The sequence below is a fragment of the Chiloscyllium punctatum genome, chromosome 20, assembly GCF_047496795.1.
Source record: "Chiloscyllium punctatum isolate Juve2018m chromosome 20, sChiPun1.3, whole genome shotgun sequence".
In the NCBI taxonomy this organism is placed as follows: Eukaryota; Metazoa; Chordata; class Chondrichthyes; order Orectolobiformes; family Hemiscylliidae; genus Chiloscyllium; species Chiloscyllium punctatum.
Genome location: NC_092758.1, coordinates 9,861,512 through 9,881,492, shown reverse-complemented (window position 1 = coordinate 9,881,492; position 19,981 = coordinate 9,861,512). Strand labels below are relative to the sequence as shown.

The following is a 19,981-nucleotide window of genomic DNA, read 5'->3' as shown; positions in this document are numbered from 1 at the left end:
CTTCGTGTTATGTAAATTTATTTTCCAGTGATTTCTTAGTTAATAAAGGTATTTCTGGGTTTTAATTAATTTGAGTGATATGAGCATGGCCAGCATTTATTCCCCATCCCTAATTGCCCTTGAGAAAAGTGATGGTGAGTCACCTTTTTGAACTGCTACAGTCCGAGTGGTATTGAGACCAAACAGAGCTGTTAGGAGTGTTGATCCGAGGACTTTGACCCGGTAACAGTGAGGGTATGGCTGATATTGATGGTGTGTCACTTAGAGGGCAACTTGCAACTCGTGGAGTTCATGTCAGCTACCAGTGTCCTTCTAGGTAGGAAGGTGCTGTGAAAGTAGTCTTTCTGACTTGCTGTGATGCATCATGTAGACAGTAATGTGATGCAATGGTGCTTCAGCTGAGAAAGTTGAAGGTGGTGGGTGGGAGGCTGTGTCATCTGGATGGTGACAAGCTTGTGCGGTTTGGAGTTATATGGGACTGAGGCCCCCAGGTCTGATTGGTGCTAAGGGAGCTATAGGTTAAGCCACTGCAATCACAGCAAATGCAGGAGCAGGCTACCGAGGCAAAAAAAAAGTAAAGCTGAATTCCACCCACTGGTTGGAATCAAAAGACCTGCTGCTGGAGAGTTTATTTCTTTGAACCTAAATATGAGACCTCATGTGGTTAAAATTCTACTGAGAGTAACTGAATAACAAGTTACATTTGTACAACACCTTTAGTGTTGTGAAACCTCCCAAAATGTTTTGCTGGTTATTTTGCTGATTCCAACGTTCTCGCACTTTCACATTAGAAATTCCCACTGGTATGAGCTGTGGACAGGTTCTCAACATAGGTGGAGGAAATGGCAAGTGTGACAAAATAGTCCATCCCATAGCATGGTCTGCCAAGGCACCAACACATTGTACCATCAGATTTTCTGAACAAGATCCACACATGATTCGAGCTCCAGGATACATCACACACATACCTGAATGGTAACTTGTGAACCAGTTAAGATTCATGTTCGTGAAATGGGCAGTAAGCGGTTGCACATAGAATCAGGAAGATGCAAGTAGTCGTTTGGGAGAACAGAACTTTAATATCACTGAACAAAGACACATTTGTTAAAACGTTTTGTCTCCCACTCAGAATGATTCGCAAGAATACTACTTCAAGGGGAAACCAACGTAGGTACTGCTCAGTTAGCTTAGTGACTATAGTTTTGTTTAAGGATATTTGGGGAACATGCCAGCTTTCAAAAGCCCGCCCAAGACATCAGAAATGTTGTCCTCACTCCTAACCATAGAGGGACATTGTGCTTACAACTTAACAAAAGTCTCATTGACCAAATTTCTTATTTGTTGTTTTCTAAATTGACAAAAACACAGCATTTGCTGTTGACATGTCAACTAATCCACAAGAGAATTGATTGACACTAAGAGGGGAGGGGCTAGATGATCAGTGTGATGTTTAAATGTTAAATCCTGGCAGGCGAGGAAAGTGGGCATTAGTTGAGGTAAAAACAATGACTGCAGATGCTGGAAACTAGATTCTGGATTAGTGGTGCTGGAAGAGCACAGCAGTTCAGGCAGCATCCAAGTAGCTTCGAAATCAACGTTTCAGGCAAAAGCTCTTCATCAGGAATTAGTTGAGGAGTGACTGTAGGAAATGTGAAAATAAAGACCCATACAGTATGTGGCTGGCAATATAGCAGAGCTGTCTCAGGTGAACCTGATCTAATGCCAACCTCTCAGGTGCTGCATCTTTCTGTTTCCACATCATGGGTCTATTGATTTTTGTTGCTCCACCATTTACTTCATACAGGCAGCACCTCTCCACCTTCCTATCATTTCTAAGGATTTGCATATTATTTGCCATTGAGCACACTGCAAAACACTCTTGAATCTTTAACAGTGACATGGTTATTCATTCAATGTCATTGAATGTCTCTGCCCTAGTAATTGAACAATTTAAACTGGACTTCGATTTCTTGAGGTGGTAAATTGTTGTCAGAATTTTTAAAAAATGTTACGGGGTTAAGTTTTTGTTTCTTATCATTCCTTACTGTCTTCCTTAATCTAATCCTTCTTTCTTTAGGAGAAAGTGAGAACTGCAGATGCTGGAATCAGAGTCGAGAGTGTGGTACTGGAAAAGCTCAGCAGGTCAGGCAGTATCCAAGGAACAGGAAAATCAATGTTTGGGCTCTTCCTGAAGAACTTATACCGGAAATGTTGATTCTCCTGCTCCTCAGGTGCTGCCTGGCCTGCTGTGCTTTTCCAGCACCACACTCTCGATTCTTCTTTTCTTTGTGTGTGTGTGTCTCTCTCTCGTTCTGTACCAGATTTGACTCTAATTTGTACATTCCTCCCACTTAGAGTTACTTCCTTCTTTCTTTAATTGTTAAAGCTCGCTGGTCAAGGGAATAGATATATGGTCCCAGATGCTATTAGTCAGCTTTGGCATGTTCTGTATGGCACTAAAATATGTTGGAGTAAAATGCGCAGTAAATAGTCTAACTGGGCAAGCCGTGAAATGCAGAGATTGAGCAGGATTTAGCCCCTATTTATATTTTCATCCAGTGTTGCTTTGATGGGAACTCTGCCCAGTCGGTACAAGTTTCATTGTATATGTAAAGTATTCAGGGACAGACACAAATGTTCAATTTCCTGCTCACTGCAAGATTCCATTTAAAATTTATGAATCTCTTTCAAGTACCACTTGAACAGATGGTAAAAACTGATCATTAAATCGTGTCCCCAGTCAGACTTTGATTCAAATGCTACAAAATGCACAAAAACATCAGTCTGTCAAGATGCCCCTCTTTGCTGCTGGGACTTGACGCTGCAGTCTGGCATTTCAACTTGGAAAGAGATTGCTATGACAAGGCATTCCTACGTGAGGGGAAGCGGCCATGTCACAATACTCTATTGTAGTGATCACTACATTACTGGCAGATTCTTAACCAGCAGTTTGCCTTCCTTCCAAATGTTGCAGCACAACATGAAGCATGTTTTCGCCTGATAACATCATCCAACTCTTGCCCCTGTCTCAACTCAACTGCTACTGAAACCCCTCATCTGTGCTTTCACTATTCCCACGCAGAACTGTTCATAAATCTGAGCTTATCCATAGCTGCTGCTGTAGTATAACCAAGCTGGCTTGCCCGGTTTATCTTTCAGGACATTCTTTGGGAGGTGAGTGGCTACAGAGATGATGTCAACCACATATGGCAACAAATGAATGAAAAACCACTGCCTGCAATTACCTGGAGGTGTTCACTCAGACTTGGAAAAGTGTCAACATTACTTCATTGTTGCTGAGGTCAAAAACCTGAAACACTGTTCCTAACAGCACATGGATGTACCTATAATACAGAGACTGTAGCAGTTCAAGAAGGCAGTTCACCATCTTGAGCCATTGAGATGATGCATTACTTTGCCAGTAATGTACACATCCCAAGAATAATGTCTTAAAGGATCAGCTTTACTGGACAAATGGCAAGAGAATAATTCTGAAATGTTCATCTAGAATTGCAGACTGCTTTCAACTCACATCCTCAGTCCTTTGACAATGTACCATAACAGAGAAATTTAGTTTGTGAATTAAGTAATGCATTCTCCCCACCTTTTTCAAACAAAGTGCTTGTTTTAATGAGTCATTTTCAAATATCTAATTCTGACAGGCCTGTGCAAGATTTGCAAATCAAAATGGAATCTTGGCTCTTGAGATGGTTCAGTATCACAGTAACGATGAAGTCAGAGTGCGAGCCAACTTTCTAATGGACAGATACTTTGCAGACCAGGTAAGGATCCAACTCTTAACTGCCCTCTGGGTGATTAGGGATGGGCAATAAATGGTGGTCTAATCAGCAATGCCCTCATCCTGCGAAAAGAAAACCTGCCCTTGTCCCTTATCCCTTAAAATGCATCCCAATAACTGGCCTTATTAGTCAGTATATTCCTCTGGCTGTTCATAATCGGCAAATAGCCATGTACCATCGTCTGTGCTTATTTTCAATCCTGAAATTTAATTTCTAAAGTATAATGTGATTTCATGATTAGACAGAACTTGGCAAATAATCCTAAATGTACTGAGAATTACACTAACAACCAATTTAAAGTTATCAATAGTTCTTGCAATATGGCTCACCGATGCTTGCTAGAAGCTACGTACCTTTCTTGTTGGCAAACAAGGAATAGAATAGTTCCCTGTACAACAACCCCTTGATCAATTAGAGTTGATTTAACATCTTTTGAAATTTGACCTTTTTACCTGTTCTGATGAGTGCTTCAACAAATGGCTTCTACAAGCTTTTCTCTCTCTCTCTCTCTCTCTCTCTCTCTCTCTCTCTCTCTCTCTCTCTCTCTCTCTCCCCCTTTTCTCCCCCTCTCTCCCTTTTCTCCCACCCCCTTTTTCTCCCCCACCCCCCGTTATCGCCCCCCGCCCCCCCTCCCATCTCTCCCCCCCTCCCATCTCTCCCCCCCTCCCATCTCTCCCCCCCCCTCCCATCTCTCCCCCCCCCCCTCCCATCTCTCCCCCCCCCCTCCCATCTCTCCCCCCCCCCTCCCATCTCTCCTCCCCCCCCTCCCATCTCTCCCCCCCCCTCCCATCTCTCCCCCCCCCTCCCATCTCTCCCCCCCCCTCCCATCTCTCCCCCCCCCTCCCATCTCTCCCCCCCCCTCCCATCTCTCCCCCCCCCTCCCATCTCTCCCCCCCCCTCCCATCTCTCCCCCCCCTCCCATCTCTCCCCCCCCTCCCATCTCTCCCCCGCCTCCCATCTCTTCCCCCCCCTCCCATCTCTCCCCCCCCATCTCTCCCCCTCCCCCCCCAACCCCCTCTCCCATCTCCCCCACCTCCCACCCCCTCTCCCCCCACACCCCCTCTCCCCCCACCCCCTCTCCCCCCCACCCCCTCTTCCATCTCCCCCCCCACCCCCTCTTCCATCTCCCCCCCCCCACCCACTCTCCCATCTCCCCCCCCACCCCCTCTTCCATCCTCCCCCCCCCACCCCCTCTTCCATCCTCCCCCACCCACCCACTCTCCCATCTCCCCCCCCCACCCCCTCTCCCATCTCCCCCTCCCCCCCTCTCCCATCTCCCCCTCCCCCCCATCTCCTCCTCCCCCCCCACCCCCTCCCCCATCTCCTCCTCCCCCCCACCCCCTCTCCCATCTCCCCCCCACCCCATCTCCTCCTCCCCACCCTCCCATCTCCCCCCCCACCCCCTCTCCCATCTCCTCCTCCCCCCACCCCCTCTCCCATCTCCTCCTCCCCCCACCCCCTCTCCCATCTTCCCCCCCCACCCCCTCCCCCATCTCCTCCTCCCCACCCACCCCCTCTCCCATCTCCCCCCCCCCTCCCTCCCATCTCCCCCCCCTCCCCCCTCCTCCTCCCCCCCCTCCCATCTCCCCCCCCTCCCCCCCTCCCATCTCCCCCCCCCCCTCCCCTCTCCCATCTCCCTCCCCCCTCCCATCTCCCTCCCCCCCTCCCATCTCCCTCCCCCCCTCCCATCTCCCTCCCCCTCCTCCCATCTCCCTCTCCCTCCTCCCCCCCCTCCCATCTCCTCCCCCCCCTCCCATCTCCTCCCCCCCCTCCCATCTCCTCCCCCCCCTCCCATCTCCTCCCCCCCCTCCCATCTCCTCCCCCCCTCCCATCTCCTCCCCCCCCTCCCATCTCCTCCCCCCCCTCCCATCTCCTCCCCCCCCTCCCATCTCCCCCCCCCTCCCATCTCCCCCCCCCCCCCCATCTCCCCCCCTCCCATCTTCCCTCTCCCTCCCCCCCTCCCATCTCTCCCTCCCCCCCTCCCATCTCCTCCTCTCCCTCCCTCCCATCTCCTCTTCTCCCTCCCTCCCATCTCCCTCTTCTCCCTCCCTCCCATCTCCCTCTTTTCCCTCCCTCCCATCTCCCTCTTTTCCCCCCCCCCCATCTCCCTCTTCCCCCCCCCCCATCTCCCTCTTCCCCCTCCCCCCCTCCCATCTCCCTCTTCCCCCCCCCCCCCCCCCATCTCCATCTTCTCCCCTCCCCCTCCCCACGCCGCCACACGCACACGACACACGTAATAGATGGCCAGCAGTAACTACCGTTCTGGAAGTGTGTTCACAATTTCCACAACCCTTCACAGGTGAAAGTATTTCCCAATGTCACTACTTAAAGATCTACCTCTAATATCTCAGTTATATCCCTGATCCTTGACTCCTCAAACAGCAGAAATAGTTTCACTCCATCTGTTTTTAAAAGTTTTAAATCACCCAATCTCCAATGGAGCAAGAGGAGCACTGCAGTTTTGAGCAGTGTTTGCAACGATTAACTTCTGGAAGGTCAACTTGTTAACATTTTAAATGGGGGTGGGGTGGGGTCATTCCTAAATCTGGTGAATATTGAAATCTAAAATAATAAACTGGAAACTAAGCAATGCATCTCACTTTCCTCAAGTGAAAGGTCAGTGACTGGAAATGTTCAGTGTCACTTACCTCACTCTCATTCTGGCTCTCTCTCGTTTGCTTCCTTGCTTTCATTCACATTCTCACACTGTCTTGTTCTTTAAAATTCCATCACTACCATACATTCCAGTGTGGCGATATTACTGGAATTAAACCAGTGAAAGTTATAACTAGTCCATTTGTGATGGTTCAGAAGGTTGATAGTTCAAATCCCCATTTTAGACCCTTGAACATCTAACCTAGGCTGACAGTTCCAGTGCCTCACAGGGAATGCTGCAATGCCTGAGGTGTAATGTTATGGATGAGATGTTAAACTGAGGTCCCATCTGTCCTTCCTGGGTTAATTTAAAAGACCAAATGGTATGGGCATAGAATTAGGCCATTCAGCCTATTGGGACTGCTCTACCATTCAATCATCACTCATGTGTTTCTGAACCCCATTTTCCTGCCTTCTACCTATAACCTTTGATCTCCATCTATCTTATGAATCTAACCCTCACCAATCAATTATCTAGCTCTGTCTTAAATTTGCTTAGTGACCTGGTCTGTACAACCTGTGGCCAGGAATTCCTCTGGCTGAAGACATTCTTCCTCCTCAGTTCTAAAGGGCATCCCTTCACTCTGAAGTTGTGCCAACGGGACCTAGTCTTTCCTGTTGATTGAAACATCTCCTCCATTCCATTCTATCTATCTCAGTATTCAGTAAGTTTTGATCAGATTTCCCCCCCCCATCAGTGTCCGCAACTGCTCCTCCTATCGCAAGTGTTTCATTTTTCAGGATCATTCTCGTAAATCTCCTCTGCACCTCCCCCAAGACAAGCACATCCTTCTTTAGACATAGGGTCCAAAACTGCTCTCATTCCAAATGCAATCTGACTGGAGCTTTATACAGTATCAGCAGTACACCCCTGCTCTTGTATTCTAGTGCTCTTGAAATGAATGTGAACATCACATTTGCCTTCCTAACTGCCAATTGAACCTCCATGTTAACTTTAAGAGAATCCTGAATTAAGATAACTAAGTCCAATTGTGCTTCAGATTTCCAAAGCCTTCCTTCATTTAGAAAAGTCGACGCTGCTATTCTTCCTACCTCCTACTTCCCCACATTGTATTCCATTGATAAAGAATTGTATGGTACCATGTTGAAGGAGAGTTTTGGTGTTCTCCCCAGAGTTGTGCCCCAGTATTTATCTTTTAGCTGACATCAATAACACAGACAAGATGATCTGCTCAGTACCATACTGATGTTTGTAGATGCTTGATCTCTTCTACTCTTGAAACCCGTTCCTGCCTGCAGTGATTCTTCTTCCAACTGTAATCCTCTCCCTTTAAAATGCACACACTTACACCTCCCTCCCCCAGTTATAGACTGATATTGAGAAATATAGCAACTCTCATCTTCGGATGTTTCAAAGTGCTTTACAATTTAAAGGCTATAAACACCACTGACACAACTGAGCAATTTCATTTTGATCAGTGTTTCATTGCAGCAGATCAAGGAAGTGTGTTTGAAGAGTTGTAAACCATTGTGAGACAACATTAGGAACTTTCAGCAAAATCTCTATTCGTATCTGTAAAAAGAAAAGCTGCAGTTTTGAGGGAAGTGCTGGCAGGACAGTGGGAATGGGTGGCTGATTTGCTTGCAGTCAAGGCTGCCAGATGGTGATAAACGACTTGTCACCCCAGCAGCTGCTGAAGAAGCCTTTCATCCCATCTGTTTGAGGCTGCATTTCACTGCTGGACTGATACTGAGCATTCTTCACTTAGAAGAACACTTTCGTGTTGCCTCTGAGGAACTAAGTGAGAGGTTGAAGGGGTTTATCAAATACCAGCAATTTTAAAAACCTTACAGGTATATCCATGGAAACTACTTATGCAATCGCAATCTCATAGAAGATGCATAAATTTCAGTCTTAATAAACATTGTGTTCTGTTGCCTGTGACTAATTATTTCCTTTCTCTCTCCCCAGGATGTTTAATGTCAGAATAGTAATGAAGCCTATTTGCTGGCAGAGTGCAGAAACGCTTGACCTGTCTTGCTGTCAGAGATCGCTCTCCTTGTCCTCTGCCTCCTCCGCTGACCTGAAGACATTCAGTATATGCAGGGTTTGGGTCACTGGGTAACCTTTACCATGGCCAAACACTGTTACTCAAACTGACTTTGATAGATGTTGGCTTGTTGAAGCCTGTGCCAGGCCTGCCTTGAGCCTTTAGCCAGCATCTGCACTTTTCTATTGAACATTTTTATCAGAGACTGGAATGCTTTCATTTCAGTAACCTGGTGTTAAACTCCCAAGCACATCCACATCTGGTACAACACTATATGATGCAAAGTAACCTCCTCTCTGACCTCTATCCTTTATCAAAAGTTCAGAAATGGTCCTGACTGCAACACAGACATTGCACCATTTCTCTACAAGCATCCTCCTTCAATTGAGGCTGCTGTGGGTACTGTGTATTATTTATGGTTGTCATTGTTTAACAATAATATTGACAACAAAAGCTGCATTTATATAGCTCTAACTAATTGCTAAAAGTTCTGGCAAAATCTATAAGCCATTCAGCCCCTTGAGCCTATTCTGTCATTCATTAACACCATGGCTGATCATAGAGAAAAGTATTTATGATTTGAGTCCAGCATGACTTCATAACTGTCAGTCTTAGTAGGAAAAAGGAATTTGTGTATACATTGCACCATCTTCATTGAGGAAAGGGTCATAGAGACTCCTCATGCCTGTTTAACCTGCCATGGTCATCTATGTCTAATCAGAGTTGATCTGCCTTGTCTGTGTTTTTCAGCTAAGATTGACAGCTAAAACTTTCTGCTGCAGCTCTCTCCAAGTTTTGTTTCCTGTTTCCCAGTCCTGCTGAGCACAAGATGAAAGATTTTGGTTTCTTGACTATTTTAGCAATGTTTCTGTAGCTCTTGAACTAAATCTAAAATTTTCCTACCTCGCCTCCAAATGAAAGAGATAAAATACTCTTTCAAAACAAAAACACAGGAGGCCATTTGTGTACTTTTAGAACATTGCTGTAAAATAATGGCAGTTTTTTTTATGTTAATAAAGTAAGTATTTGTTTACAAGTGTTTTAATTCCTGATATCACTATCTTTGATGTGAGAAAGTTCTTGAATTTATTAGGTTTTTTCCCCCTTTTGAAAGTGTTAGAAATCAGGCCTCCTGTTGTTCAAATATTTTCATTGTTCAGCTCTGACAGGAATGCACATTTAATGTAATAATTTTTCACAGAACAAAATGTCCCTGGGCCCTTCAATGCAGATATAATGAGATACAAAACAAAAATAAAAATCACAAATCAAAGATTGTCTATTTGTATGCCCTAATGTCTTTTGACAACCTCAAGATACTCCAAACCAATTTATATGCAATGCATTACTTAAGTGTAGTCAACTGTTGGTAAATTAGGAAAACAGCAACCAACATAACAGGATTAATTTTAGCATAATATTTTGCTTGAAGGGTAAATACTGCCCCAAGTTACCAGAGGAAAGTTCTATTTTTTCTTTGGGGGAAAAAACATTTTATACCCAGCAGTGCACTGGAATGTCCATCCTAATTATGTGCAGCTGAAGGTACAACTGTAAATAGGGAAGAGAAAATCAGGAATAGACAAAAAGGCCAAAAGTGGAGGAATGCAGAAATCAGAGTTGTACAGAGGACTGAGGCTATGGTGGAATTTGAAAACCAGGACAATAACTGGATCTAGCATAGGATGACAAGCAATTGAGATTTAATGTGTATTTGAGAATAATTAAGCTGTCAAATGAAGACAGCATTTCAAGGTAACTGGAAAGGGTGTGGATTTTTATGACAATGTTTCTAGCATTTTACCATTCAACCCATCTCTGCTGGATGGAAGTTACTAGCTGATGTTCTTCCATTTTCTCCAGGCAAGATAAGTGAGCTGCAACATTAACTTCTAAGGCAGGAATAGTTGTGAGTTGGGTATACTTTCACACTTTGTAATATTTCACTTAAAAACCTAAGTTTCAAACCACTTCAGACAACTAAGTTGAAAGATTTCTGAAACCATTAGATAATCAAGTGAAATGAGATTGAGAAATCCCAGTGTAACTCACAACATACATTTGTTTATAGCTGGCACTAATAATGTGAAACCATAGCTATGAAAGCATTTGTGGTGTATATTGCCAAGCCAGTGGGGACAAGTTTAATATTTTATCTAGCTTCTGCCCACTCATGAACATGTTGTTACAGCCAGTGGCTGTTGGAATACAATTAAAGAACACACAGGACTCAAATGTATTTTAATTTAGATTAATTTTACAGTTTCATATCTTTCCACAGGGAAACCAGGCAAAACAGTGGAATAGAAATATTCCCATGCCACTATTTTTTATTAAGTTTTTCCTTCACACACCGATTGCTCCACAGTTCATGGCTTGGTAATCAGAGACTCCAGTGCCTCTGCCACCTGCTCAGAGTTTAAATTATCCAATGGTACATTTCTCTCTCTTCCAAACTCTGTAATGGGTCAGAAATAAAAGGAAACAGGCATCATAAGCAGCTCAATGCAATTATCTCATTTACTGCAGAATTTCTGTTCAGTCAAGCAGTTTCAGTAAAGCATTGTACTTGGGGGAAATAGCAATAACACTACAGCTTTTGATTCACCTTATACCTGCAGGATGTCTTCCTGTGTTTAGAGATTCGAAACAGCAGAAAAAAGGGACATCAGGGGATAACAACTTATTTTTAAAGCACTTTTCATGACCTCAATGTAACAATCTGCTTTACAACCAGCATACTTTTAAACAACATCTTGGTTTCAAACATAGAAAATACAGCAGACAATTAGTGCACAATATTACAAACAAATGTCTCAAGTATCTCATTAGATTTGTTAGTGATGTTAGTTGGGGTGGGAGATGATGATTGTAGTAATGTTACTGGATAATAATCTATAACCCCAGAGTAATACTGTAGCAACATTGATTGGAATAAGACCAAGAGTAGGTCATTCAGCCCATCAGGCCTGCTTCCATCATTCAATGTAATTATGGCTCATTTGATAAGCCGCAGTCCACCTTCCTGCGTCTTCCCTAAAACCTTTGCAGATTAAATATATTTCAGCATATTAAGTGACCCAACCTCAACAGCAGTCTGTGGTAAAGAATTCATCAGATTCAGTACCCTCAGAAGACATTCCTCCCACCTCAATTTTAAATACGTGATCCCTTATTCTCAGTGTGCCCGCTGGTCCTAGACTCTACTAGGAGAGCCAACCTCTATCTACTTACCCCTAAGAATCTCCTATGCTTCAATAAGGTCACCTCATGTTCTAAATTCCAATGAGCACAGGCCCATCCTACTCAAAGTCTCTATGCTTAGAGCCTTCTCTGAACTGCCTCCAATGCCAGTATCTTTCCTTAGAAAGTGGGCCCAAAATTGTTCAGAATTCCAGCTGTTTACCTACTGGTTTGTATAATTTCGATCCTTTCTGCTTTTATAATCTATTCCCTTGTAAAATAAAAGCCAATATTCCATTTGCTTTTCCTATTACCTATTGAACCTACCTGCTCACTTTTTGTGATCTATACACAAGGATTCCCAAATCCCCCTCTTCTGGAGCTTTCTGCAATCTTTTTCCATTTAGAAAATGTTCCACTCTCCGATTCTTCCTGCCAAAGACCATAACTCCACATTTTATTTCATTTGTCAAGTTTTTAAATCCACTAATTTAACCTATCTATATCACTCTGCAGACTGACAGACTCACCACTTGCCTTCTCAGATAATTTTGTGCCATTCACAGATGTGGCTTTAGTACATTCATTTTCATCATCCATGTCATGAGCATATACTGTAAATCATTGTGGCTCCAGCAATAATCTCTGTGGCACTGCAATAACTACAGGCCATCATCCTGAAGAGGCTCATTAATTACCAGAGCATCTTTTCTGTAGTTATTTCCTTTCTTCACTTTGTCCCAATTATTTAGTAATTTTGGAATGTTGTTGAAGGTATGGTGATAGTGATGATGTTAACTACAATAAGCAGGCAACAATATTAACAGTTGAGGGTTATTACTGCCAGGGAATAGAACACTTTGGCAACTGCAAGTTTTAATATATTCCCTACACATAAGGATAGAATAATTAGATTCAGTAAATACTGCAATCTTCACATCAATTTCAATAAAATTATCCCCACCCCCAAACCTACTCATCATATAGAGTATATTTTTCTTCCACAACAAGGTCTCCAAGGTAGACACTTGATCAATGCAGGACCACTCTGGGTTAGGATCTACTTCAGACTGGACTAATTTATCCAAACCCATTACAAGTTGGACTGGTCAGGCTGGAGGAATTATTTACAGAAGCTTACAGTGGTGACCTTTTGGCCCATCATATCTATACTAGCTCTGTGAAGGAGCTAGACAATAGATGCAGGAGTAGGCCATTCTGCCCTTCGAGCCTGCACCGCCATTCAATATGATCATGGCTGATCATTCCTAATCAGTATCCTGTTCCAGCCTTATCTCCATACCCCTTGACTCCACTATCTTTAAGAGCTCTATCCAATTCTTTCTTAAAAGAATCCAGAGACTGGGCCTCCACTGCCCTCTGGGGCAGACCATTCCACACAGCCACCACTCTCTGGGTGAAGTAGTTTCTCCTCATCTCTGTCCTAAATGGTCTACCCCGTATTTTTAAGCTGTGTCCTCTGGTTCGGCACTCCCCCATCAACGGAAATATGTTCCCTCCTGCCAGAGTGTCCAGTCCTTTCATAATCCTATACGTTTCAATCAGATCCCCTCTCAGTCTTCTAAACTCAAGGGTATACAAGCCCAGTCGCTTCAGTCTTTCCGTGTAAGGCAATCCTGCCATTCCAGGAATTGACCTCGTGAACCTACGCTGCACTCCCTCAATAGCCAGAATGTCTTTCCTCAAATTTGGAGACCAGAACTGTACACAGTACTCCAGGTGTGGTCTCACCAGGGCCCTGTACAGCTGCAGAAGCACCTCTTTGCTTCTATACTCAATCCCTCTTGTTATGAAGGCCAGCATGCTATTAGCCTTCTTCAGGACCTGCTGTACCTGCATGCTTGCCTTCATTGACTGGTGGACAAGAACACCCAGATCTCTCTGAACAGCCCCTTTACCTAATTTGATACCATTGAGGTAGTAATCTGCCTTCCTGTTCTTGCCACCAAAGTGGATAACCAGACATTTATCCACATTAAACTGCATCTGCCATGCATCTGCCCACTCACCTAACTTGTCCAGGTCACCCTGTAATCTCCTAACATCCTCATCACATTTCACCCTACCACCTAGCTTTGTGTCATCAGCAAATTTGCTAATGTTATTGCTGATACCATCTTCTATATCATTTACATATATTGTAAAAAGCTCTCTGATTAGTTTCATTTAAAGTCAGATCTTTTCACATTCCCCCATTCTGTATGGTTTCTTACCATATCGAGCCCATGCTTTAGACTGTACACCAGTACATTCACGGATTAGAATAGGGAATTCTGGATTTGCTTTCTTCAGTGTCACGTAGTGCTGTTCGATGAAATCCCTGCATAAACCAAAACACCATCAGTAACTCTTAGATTTTATGGAATCATGGTTATATAACTGAACACATTGGATCCACAATACTCATGCTATGAAATTAGAATTATCCAACTAATCTCGGCCCCTGCTGTTTCCTTCATTTTCTTTTGAAGATTACTATTGGATCAACTCCTTGATTGTCTCCCCATTGGAGGTAGTGCTTTACAGAAAATTTGGCAATTTTCTCCCCCCCCCCGTCACCTCTGGCAGCTTTGTCGATTTTATATCTACCTTGAAACTTTGTTTTGAGGGGGGTTTAAAATACCATAACACCAACAGTGCTCAAGAGCACAGTTTTTCCCCCCATGCACTGAAAACCACAAGGAGATAGGTTCAAAAATTACTAGCATCCACTTCATGAGAAGGCAACTGATGAAAGGTTAGTTACAATCAGAAGTGAGTTACATAAATTCATGACTCCAAATAGTGCACCAGCTTGTCTGCAAACCTTTGGATTAAGCCCATCACACCAACACTGAGCTAATAATCTTGGCTGAAACTCAAGGTCTGCATTGTAAAAGCTGCTGTACTTCAACATTCCTATATTAACTGGAGGCTCCATCTGTCAGTTCTGGTAAAACAGCACCAATTAGACAAGCTGGCAATTCTGCAGTGCCGGGCAAGAGTCCTTTCTTGAGCAATACCCCAAGAAAAGAGATGATCTCTTCGCTGTTGGCCTGTCATTATTGAAGTGGAATGGCTGCCAACATTATCGATGCAATACAATGGAAAACCAAACAAATAAAGCACTGAGAATTATGAGAAAGTGAGGACTGCTTTTCTAGCACCACACTTACTGACTTTGAGAATTACACCAAATGTATTAAGGATCTCCTTTCAAAAGCAGGCTACCACCTTGTACAAAAGAATTAAACATGCTAATCTGTGAGTTCCAGATACACAAGTGAACATAATATATTATCATTTGAAAACTTGGATTCTAAAATAGAGGAAAACATGCTTTACTTTTTCAGTTGTTAAATCTGACTTTTCTAAAATAATGTTTAGAATTAGATTTTGACCTGTGAATGTTCAAAGCAGTATTCATGAGTCACAAGATCTCCAATAAATTACATTCATTCAGCAAACCACAGCTTAAGCATTTGTTGGCTTGAGATTTGCTACAACCGGAGAGAAGGGGAGGCAGAAACAGGTTCATGGAGGGGGCAGAGAACCATAACAGCAAAGATGTTGTTAGCGAATTCAAGCAGTCACTGCTGAGGGAATAAAGCCCTGAGGTGCTTCGAGTCAAGAACAGAGGGAAAAAAAGTTCCAGAAACAGAGCGCTATGGGGAATGTCAGAAAGAAAGACATCTTACAAGGCTATTGAAGACATGAGTTTAGAGGACTCATGTTAACTAAGAGAGCTGAGTTAGCAGTTTGTTTTAAGCTTCATGGAGAGTGGTATTAAGGGAAAAAGTTGAATCTTTGATGTTTGCAGATAGACTGTTCCAGTTGTTTTTGCCTAATGTAGTACAATTTATGTTTGCCCTTTATAATAAAAGTTTGTGTTCTTTTGTTAAAAGTACACTGGCAGCCTCATTAATATTTTCAGTGACTGACCTCTAATTAACAAAAAAAACTTATGAATCTATCAAGCCAAGTCTCACCCTGATTTGTCCAATATTACATCAGCTGGGATCATAACAGATAAAACCAAACCACACTACAAAAGAAAATACAAATGCATCATAGGGAGCCAGTCACTTCAAGTGCTGAGACTGCTGCAGAATTGTGTAGCACACGACACTTGACTGTGTCTGTGCCTCCTCTTTAAGTGAGCTAATTAGAGTGTCACTTCCTAGCTCTTACCCCATAGCCCTGCTAAATTTTATCATCTCTTTTCAAAAGGATTGCTTGCCACTGTCATTTCAGTATATTCCAGATCATAACAGTTATAAATTGCAGTAGCTTATTTAAAAATAGCAAGATCCCACAAACAGAACAGAAGATAGATAAGCAGGAAATCTGTTTTAGGTGTTATCAGAGTGGAAGGTCAACAAGGATATATATCCTCCTGGGAACTAACCGCACTCTGTGGCCTCAGGTCCAACCCTGACTTTGTGATTAAGCCTGCTGATAAAAGGGTAGCACAGCTGTTGTCTGCCAGGCTGACCTCTACATTGCAGAGGCCGAGTGCCAGCTCTCATACCTCCATTCTCCCAATGGACCATAACCCTACCACGAAATATCAGCCACTGTGTCAACTACAGTCACCAACCTCATTTCATCTGGTGAGCTCCCACCCACCCCTGCGTCCCTCACCACTGCCTCCACACTGATAGTTGCCCAAACTAGCACAGCTCACTTCTACCTCCTTCCCAAAACCCACAAACAGGACTATCCCAGCAGACCCATCGTTTCTGCCAGCCTCTGCCAAACAAAATTCCTCTCTTCTGACCTTGACTTAGTCTTTTATCCTCTGGTCCAGTCCCTGCCATTTTCATCTGTGATTCCTCAAACGCTTTATGCCAGTTTCAGAATTTCCAGTTTGCGGACTCCAGCCACCACCTCTTTATCATAGACATGCAATGCCTTTGCATATCCATCCCCCACCAGGGGGATGCTGCTTCTTCATGGAGCAAAGGCCTGAACCACCCCCACCCGCCTCTGCCACTTTGAGTGGTGTATGTGGAACATTACTTGTTCCTATTCCAGCCCCTACCCACAACTCTTTCTGCAGTAAATCAATTTCATCGCTATTGCTTCCCTCATCTGGAATTGGAGAAGTTTATATCCCCATCCCACCCTCACTTTCACCTGGTCCATCTCCAACTCCTCCCTTCCTCAACATCTGTTTCTATTTCTGGGGATAGGATGGTCATCGATATCCACTACAAACCCACAGACCCCCGCACAGTTACTTTGACTAAAATATCCTCACCCTGCTTCTAATCCATTCTGTAAAGACTGTCCAATTCTCCCAGTTCCTCCATCTTCTTCACATCTGTTTCAATTATGTCAACTTCGCAAGGCAGCCTCCGAAATGTCCACTTTCTTCCTCAACCAAGGATTCCCTGGCACCATCGACAGGGTCCTCAGCTGGATCCGACCCATCTCCCGCACCTTGAGCTCTCACCCCCCTCTCTTTGCTCCTGCAACAGTGATAGGGTTGCCCTTGTCCTTACTTATCATCCCACCAGCATTAACATCCAGAGGATTATTAGCTGCAATTTGTGCCACCTTCAATGAGTTGCCACCACAAGTCACCCCCCTCCCCTCCTTTGTCAGCCTTCTGCAGGGCCACTCTGGTCCACTCTTCATTCATTCCCTACAGCACCTTCCCCTGCACCTGCACAAGGTATAATACCTGTCTGTTTACCTACTCCCTTCTCAGATTACAAAGGCCCAAACTCACCTTCCAGGTAAAGCAGTGTTTTACCTGCACTTCACACAACCTAGTCTACTGCATTCACTGCTCACAATGTTGTTTCCTCTACATCAGGGAAAACAAATGTAGACTGTATGATTATTTTGCAGAACACCAACATTCTGTCAGTTTATATAAAAAAAAGACCCTAAATACACTACCATGCTCCTTGGCCAACATCTCTTGTGGGTAAAAACAATGACTGCAGATACTGGAAACCAGATTCTGGATTAGTGGTGCTGGAAGAGCACAGCAGTTCAGGCAACATCCAAGGAGCAGTAAAATGGCTTTTGCCCGATAAGACTATTTTACTGCTCCTCGGATGCTGCTTGAATTGCTGTGCTCTTCCAGCACCACTAATCCAGAATCCAACATCTCTTGTGTCAGGCTTGCTGCAGTGCTCCAGTGAAGCTCAGTGCAAGCTGGAAGAACAACACCTCATTTTGCACTTGGGGACCTGCAGCCTTCTGGACTCAATATCATGTACAGCAACTTTAGGGCTTCAGCTTTCCCATGTCCTTACCCCAATCCCCCACACCGGGCCTTGTTACCAATGTCTGTTATACACACAATTCATTATTAGCCACTAACCATTCCCCTACCCCAACCCAAATCTTCTACATACAAACCAACATTTTCCTACCAACCAACAGTTGAGGGGCATTAGACCCAAAACTTTAACTCTGATCTCTCTCCTCAGATGCTGAGCTTTTCCAGCAATTTTTGTTTCTAATTTATCATGGGCTGTTGCCTTTTACATCCTCCATTTTAACAGTAGTTGGTGGAGATCAGTTAAGATGGGATCATTAAGCTCACACTGCAGACCCCCTCCCTCTTCACACAACACACCTCCAAACTCATCCCCATACCCACAAAGCTCCCCAAATCATGTCTCTTTTTCTATCCCAATAACCAGCACCTCACCCCAACAAAAAAAAAGGGATGGAGGTATACATTTGTGGCACCTTTCTTGACCACCAGCAACACAAAACACTTAACAGCTACAGGAGTATTTGTTCTGATGTAGGAAATGCAGCAGCCAGTTTGCACACAGTTCACTTCTACAGTCCCTGTGCCCTTCATACACATGAACACACACATGCATTAGGATCAAGAGTAGGCCACTCAGCCCCTCTAGTCAAGATCATGGGGGACCTGAGTACTCTAGATACCGAGCAATCCATGACAATCTTTCAATAGCCCCACTTTCTCTCATATCAGATTCTTGCAAGGGTAAATGCTGAGGATGTTTACCCTAATGGGAAAGTCTAGGACCACAGGGCACAGTCTCAGGAGAAGGGCCCCAATTTAAGACAAAGATAAGGGATTTCTCTCTGAGGCTGGAACTTCCTTGCCACAGAGAGCTTTGGAGCTGAGTCCCTGTGTACATTTAAGGTTGACATAAGTACATTCCTGAAGATGGTCATCGATATCCACTACAAACCCACAGACCCCCGCACAGTTACTAAAATATCCTCACCCTGCTTCTAATCAATTCTGTAAAGACTGTCCCATTCTCCCAGTTCCTCAGATGCTGCCTGGCCTGCTGTGTTTTTCCAGCACCACATTTTTCAACTCTGGTACTCCAGCATCTGCAGTCCTCACTTTCTCCTATAAGTACATTCCTGACAGGTTGGAAAATCAACTGATGAGGAATGTTGGATGAGATTCAAGGGGTTGAATGATCTATTTCTGTTCCTATTTCTTAAGATGTATATACACTTGACCTAAAAAAAAATCACAAAACACACTCCCTCCTACGCACAGAGACATCCATCCAAGTCTTTAGGGTGAATTTGCATTTGCAGTATTGTATTTACAGATACATTCTACTGTTGCTCAAAAAGTACACAGCCTACAAGCAGCCAATCCAAATAACATTTTATAAATTCCTACTTTGGAAAAAGAACCAGTTTGACTCAAGATTGGGATACAGACAGACTCTAACCTCAAGCCCTTTATGCACTGTCAGAGCTGAGATGTCACTTTATTAAAAACAAAACCCTAAGCTATTTCGAGAATGTGACTTAAAGATGTTCTGGGATTTACATATTACCGAACCGAAAGCTACAACCCATTCTAAATGTTAACTGCACAACTCATGGTGAAGAAATATTCAAGGACAGAGTTCCACAGACACGTGACCCGCCTGAAGGAAAACAATTCACTTAAACGGATTGACCTTTGAATTTTAAATTGGAAGACTCATGTGCCTGGATAGCGCCCTTCTCCCTCTCATCTCCCGGCACTGACCTGGTTCCCTTACTGGCAGCCGAACTCTGACACAAATGGATGCGGAGCTCCCTCAGGTTCTGGCTCAGTTTTGAACCAATACCTCGCACAACCGCCGCCGCCGCCGCCATCTTGGATAAACCGCACCACCTCTCCCGCCCCGCGCTACTAACCACCAATCCACAACGACCACCGACTTGATTGACTGAAGGATCTCACCAATCAGCATCGGATATCCGCGGCGGAGACCAATCCATAAAGGAAGGTAGGTATGACGTATGGATTGACGTGGCTAATAACCAATAGTAATGGAGTACGGCCACGCGCCGTAACCAATAGAGGCTAGAGCT

The 19,981-nt window shown here is 44.1% G+C and overlaps 2 protein-coding genes across 3 annotated transcripts in view; one reads left to right on the top strand and one right to left on the bottom strand.

Annotated features, from left to right (window-relative positions):
- The window catches only part of tmco6 (transmembrane and coiled-coil domains 6), a 47,821-nt gene extending 38,077 nt beyond the window's left edge, over nucleotides 1-9,744 (top strand). For both annotated transcript variants that reach the window (XM_072590283.1, XM_072590284.1), the window contains exons 12-13: nucleotides 3,663-3,782; nucleotides 8,389-9,744. In XM_072590283.1, the coding sequence (XP_072446384.1) occupies nucleotides 3,663-3,782; nucleotides 8,389-8,397 (129 nt within the window). In that variant the 3' untranslated portion in view covers nucleotides 8,398-9,744. The remainder of the gene's footprint in view (nucleotides 1-3,662; nucleotides 3,783-8,388) is intronic.
- Nucleotides 9,745-10,691: 947 nt separating this feature from the next.
- ndufa2 (NADH:ubiquinone oxidoreductase subunit A2) lies at nucleotides 10,692-19,783 on the bottom strand. The gene is made up of 3 exons (XM_072590287.1): nucleotides 19,653-19,783; nucleotides 13,885-13,991; nucleotides 10,692-10,925 (listed from the first exon to the last, which is right to left on the bottom strand). The coding sequence occupies exons 1-3, from the start codon at nucleotides 19,760-19,762 to the stop codon at nucleotides 10,837-10,839; spliced, it is 306 nt and encodes a 101-aa protein (XP_072446388.1). The 5' UTR covers nucleotides 19,763-19,783; the 3' UTR covers nucleotides 10,692-10,836.
- Nucleotides 19,784-19,981: the final 198 nt, after the last annotated feature.

What these genes read in the sequence shown, in the direction of transcription:
- ndufa2 (XM_072590287.1), bottom strand. Translation starts at nt 19,762, where the DNA reads ATGGCGGCGGCGGCGGCGGTTGTGCGAGGTATTGGTTCAAAACTGAGC. An exon ending in GCTGCCAGTAAGGGAACCAG is followed by an intron (nt 13,992 to 19,652) that starts GTCAGTGCCGGG and finishes TGGTTTATGCAG; the next exon opens with GGATTTCATCGAACAGCACT. An exon ending in TAAAGCATGGGCTCGATATG is followed by an intron (nt 10,926 to 13,884) that starts GTAAGAAACCAT and finishes GACCCATTACAG; the next exon opens with AGTTTGGAAGAGAGAGAAAT.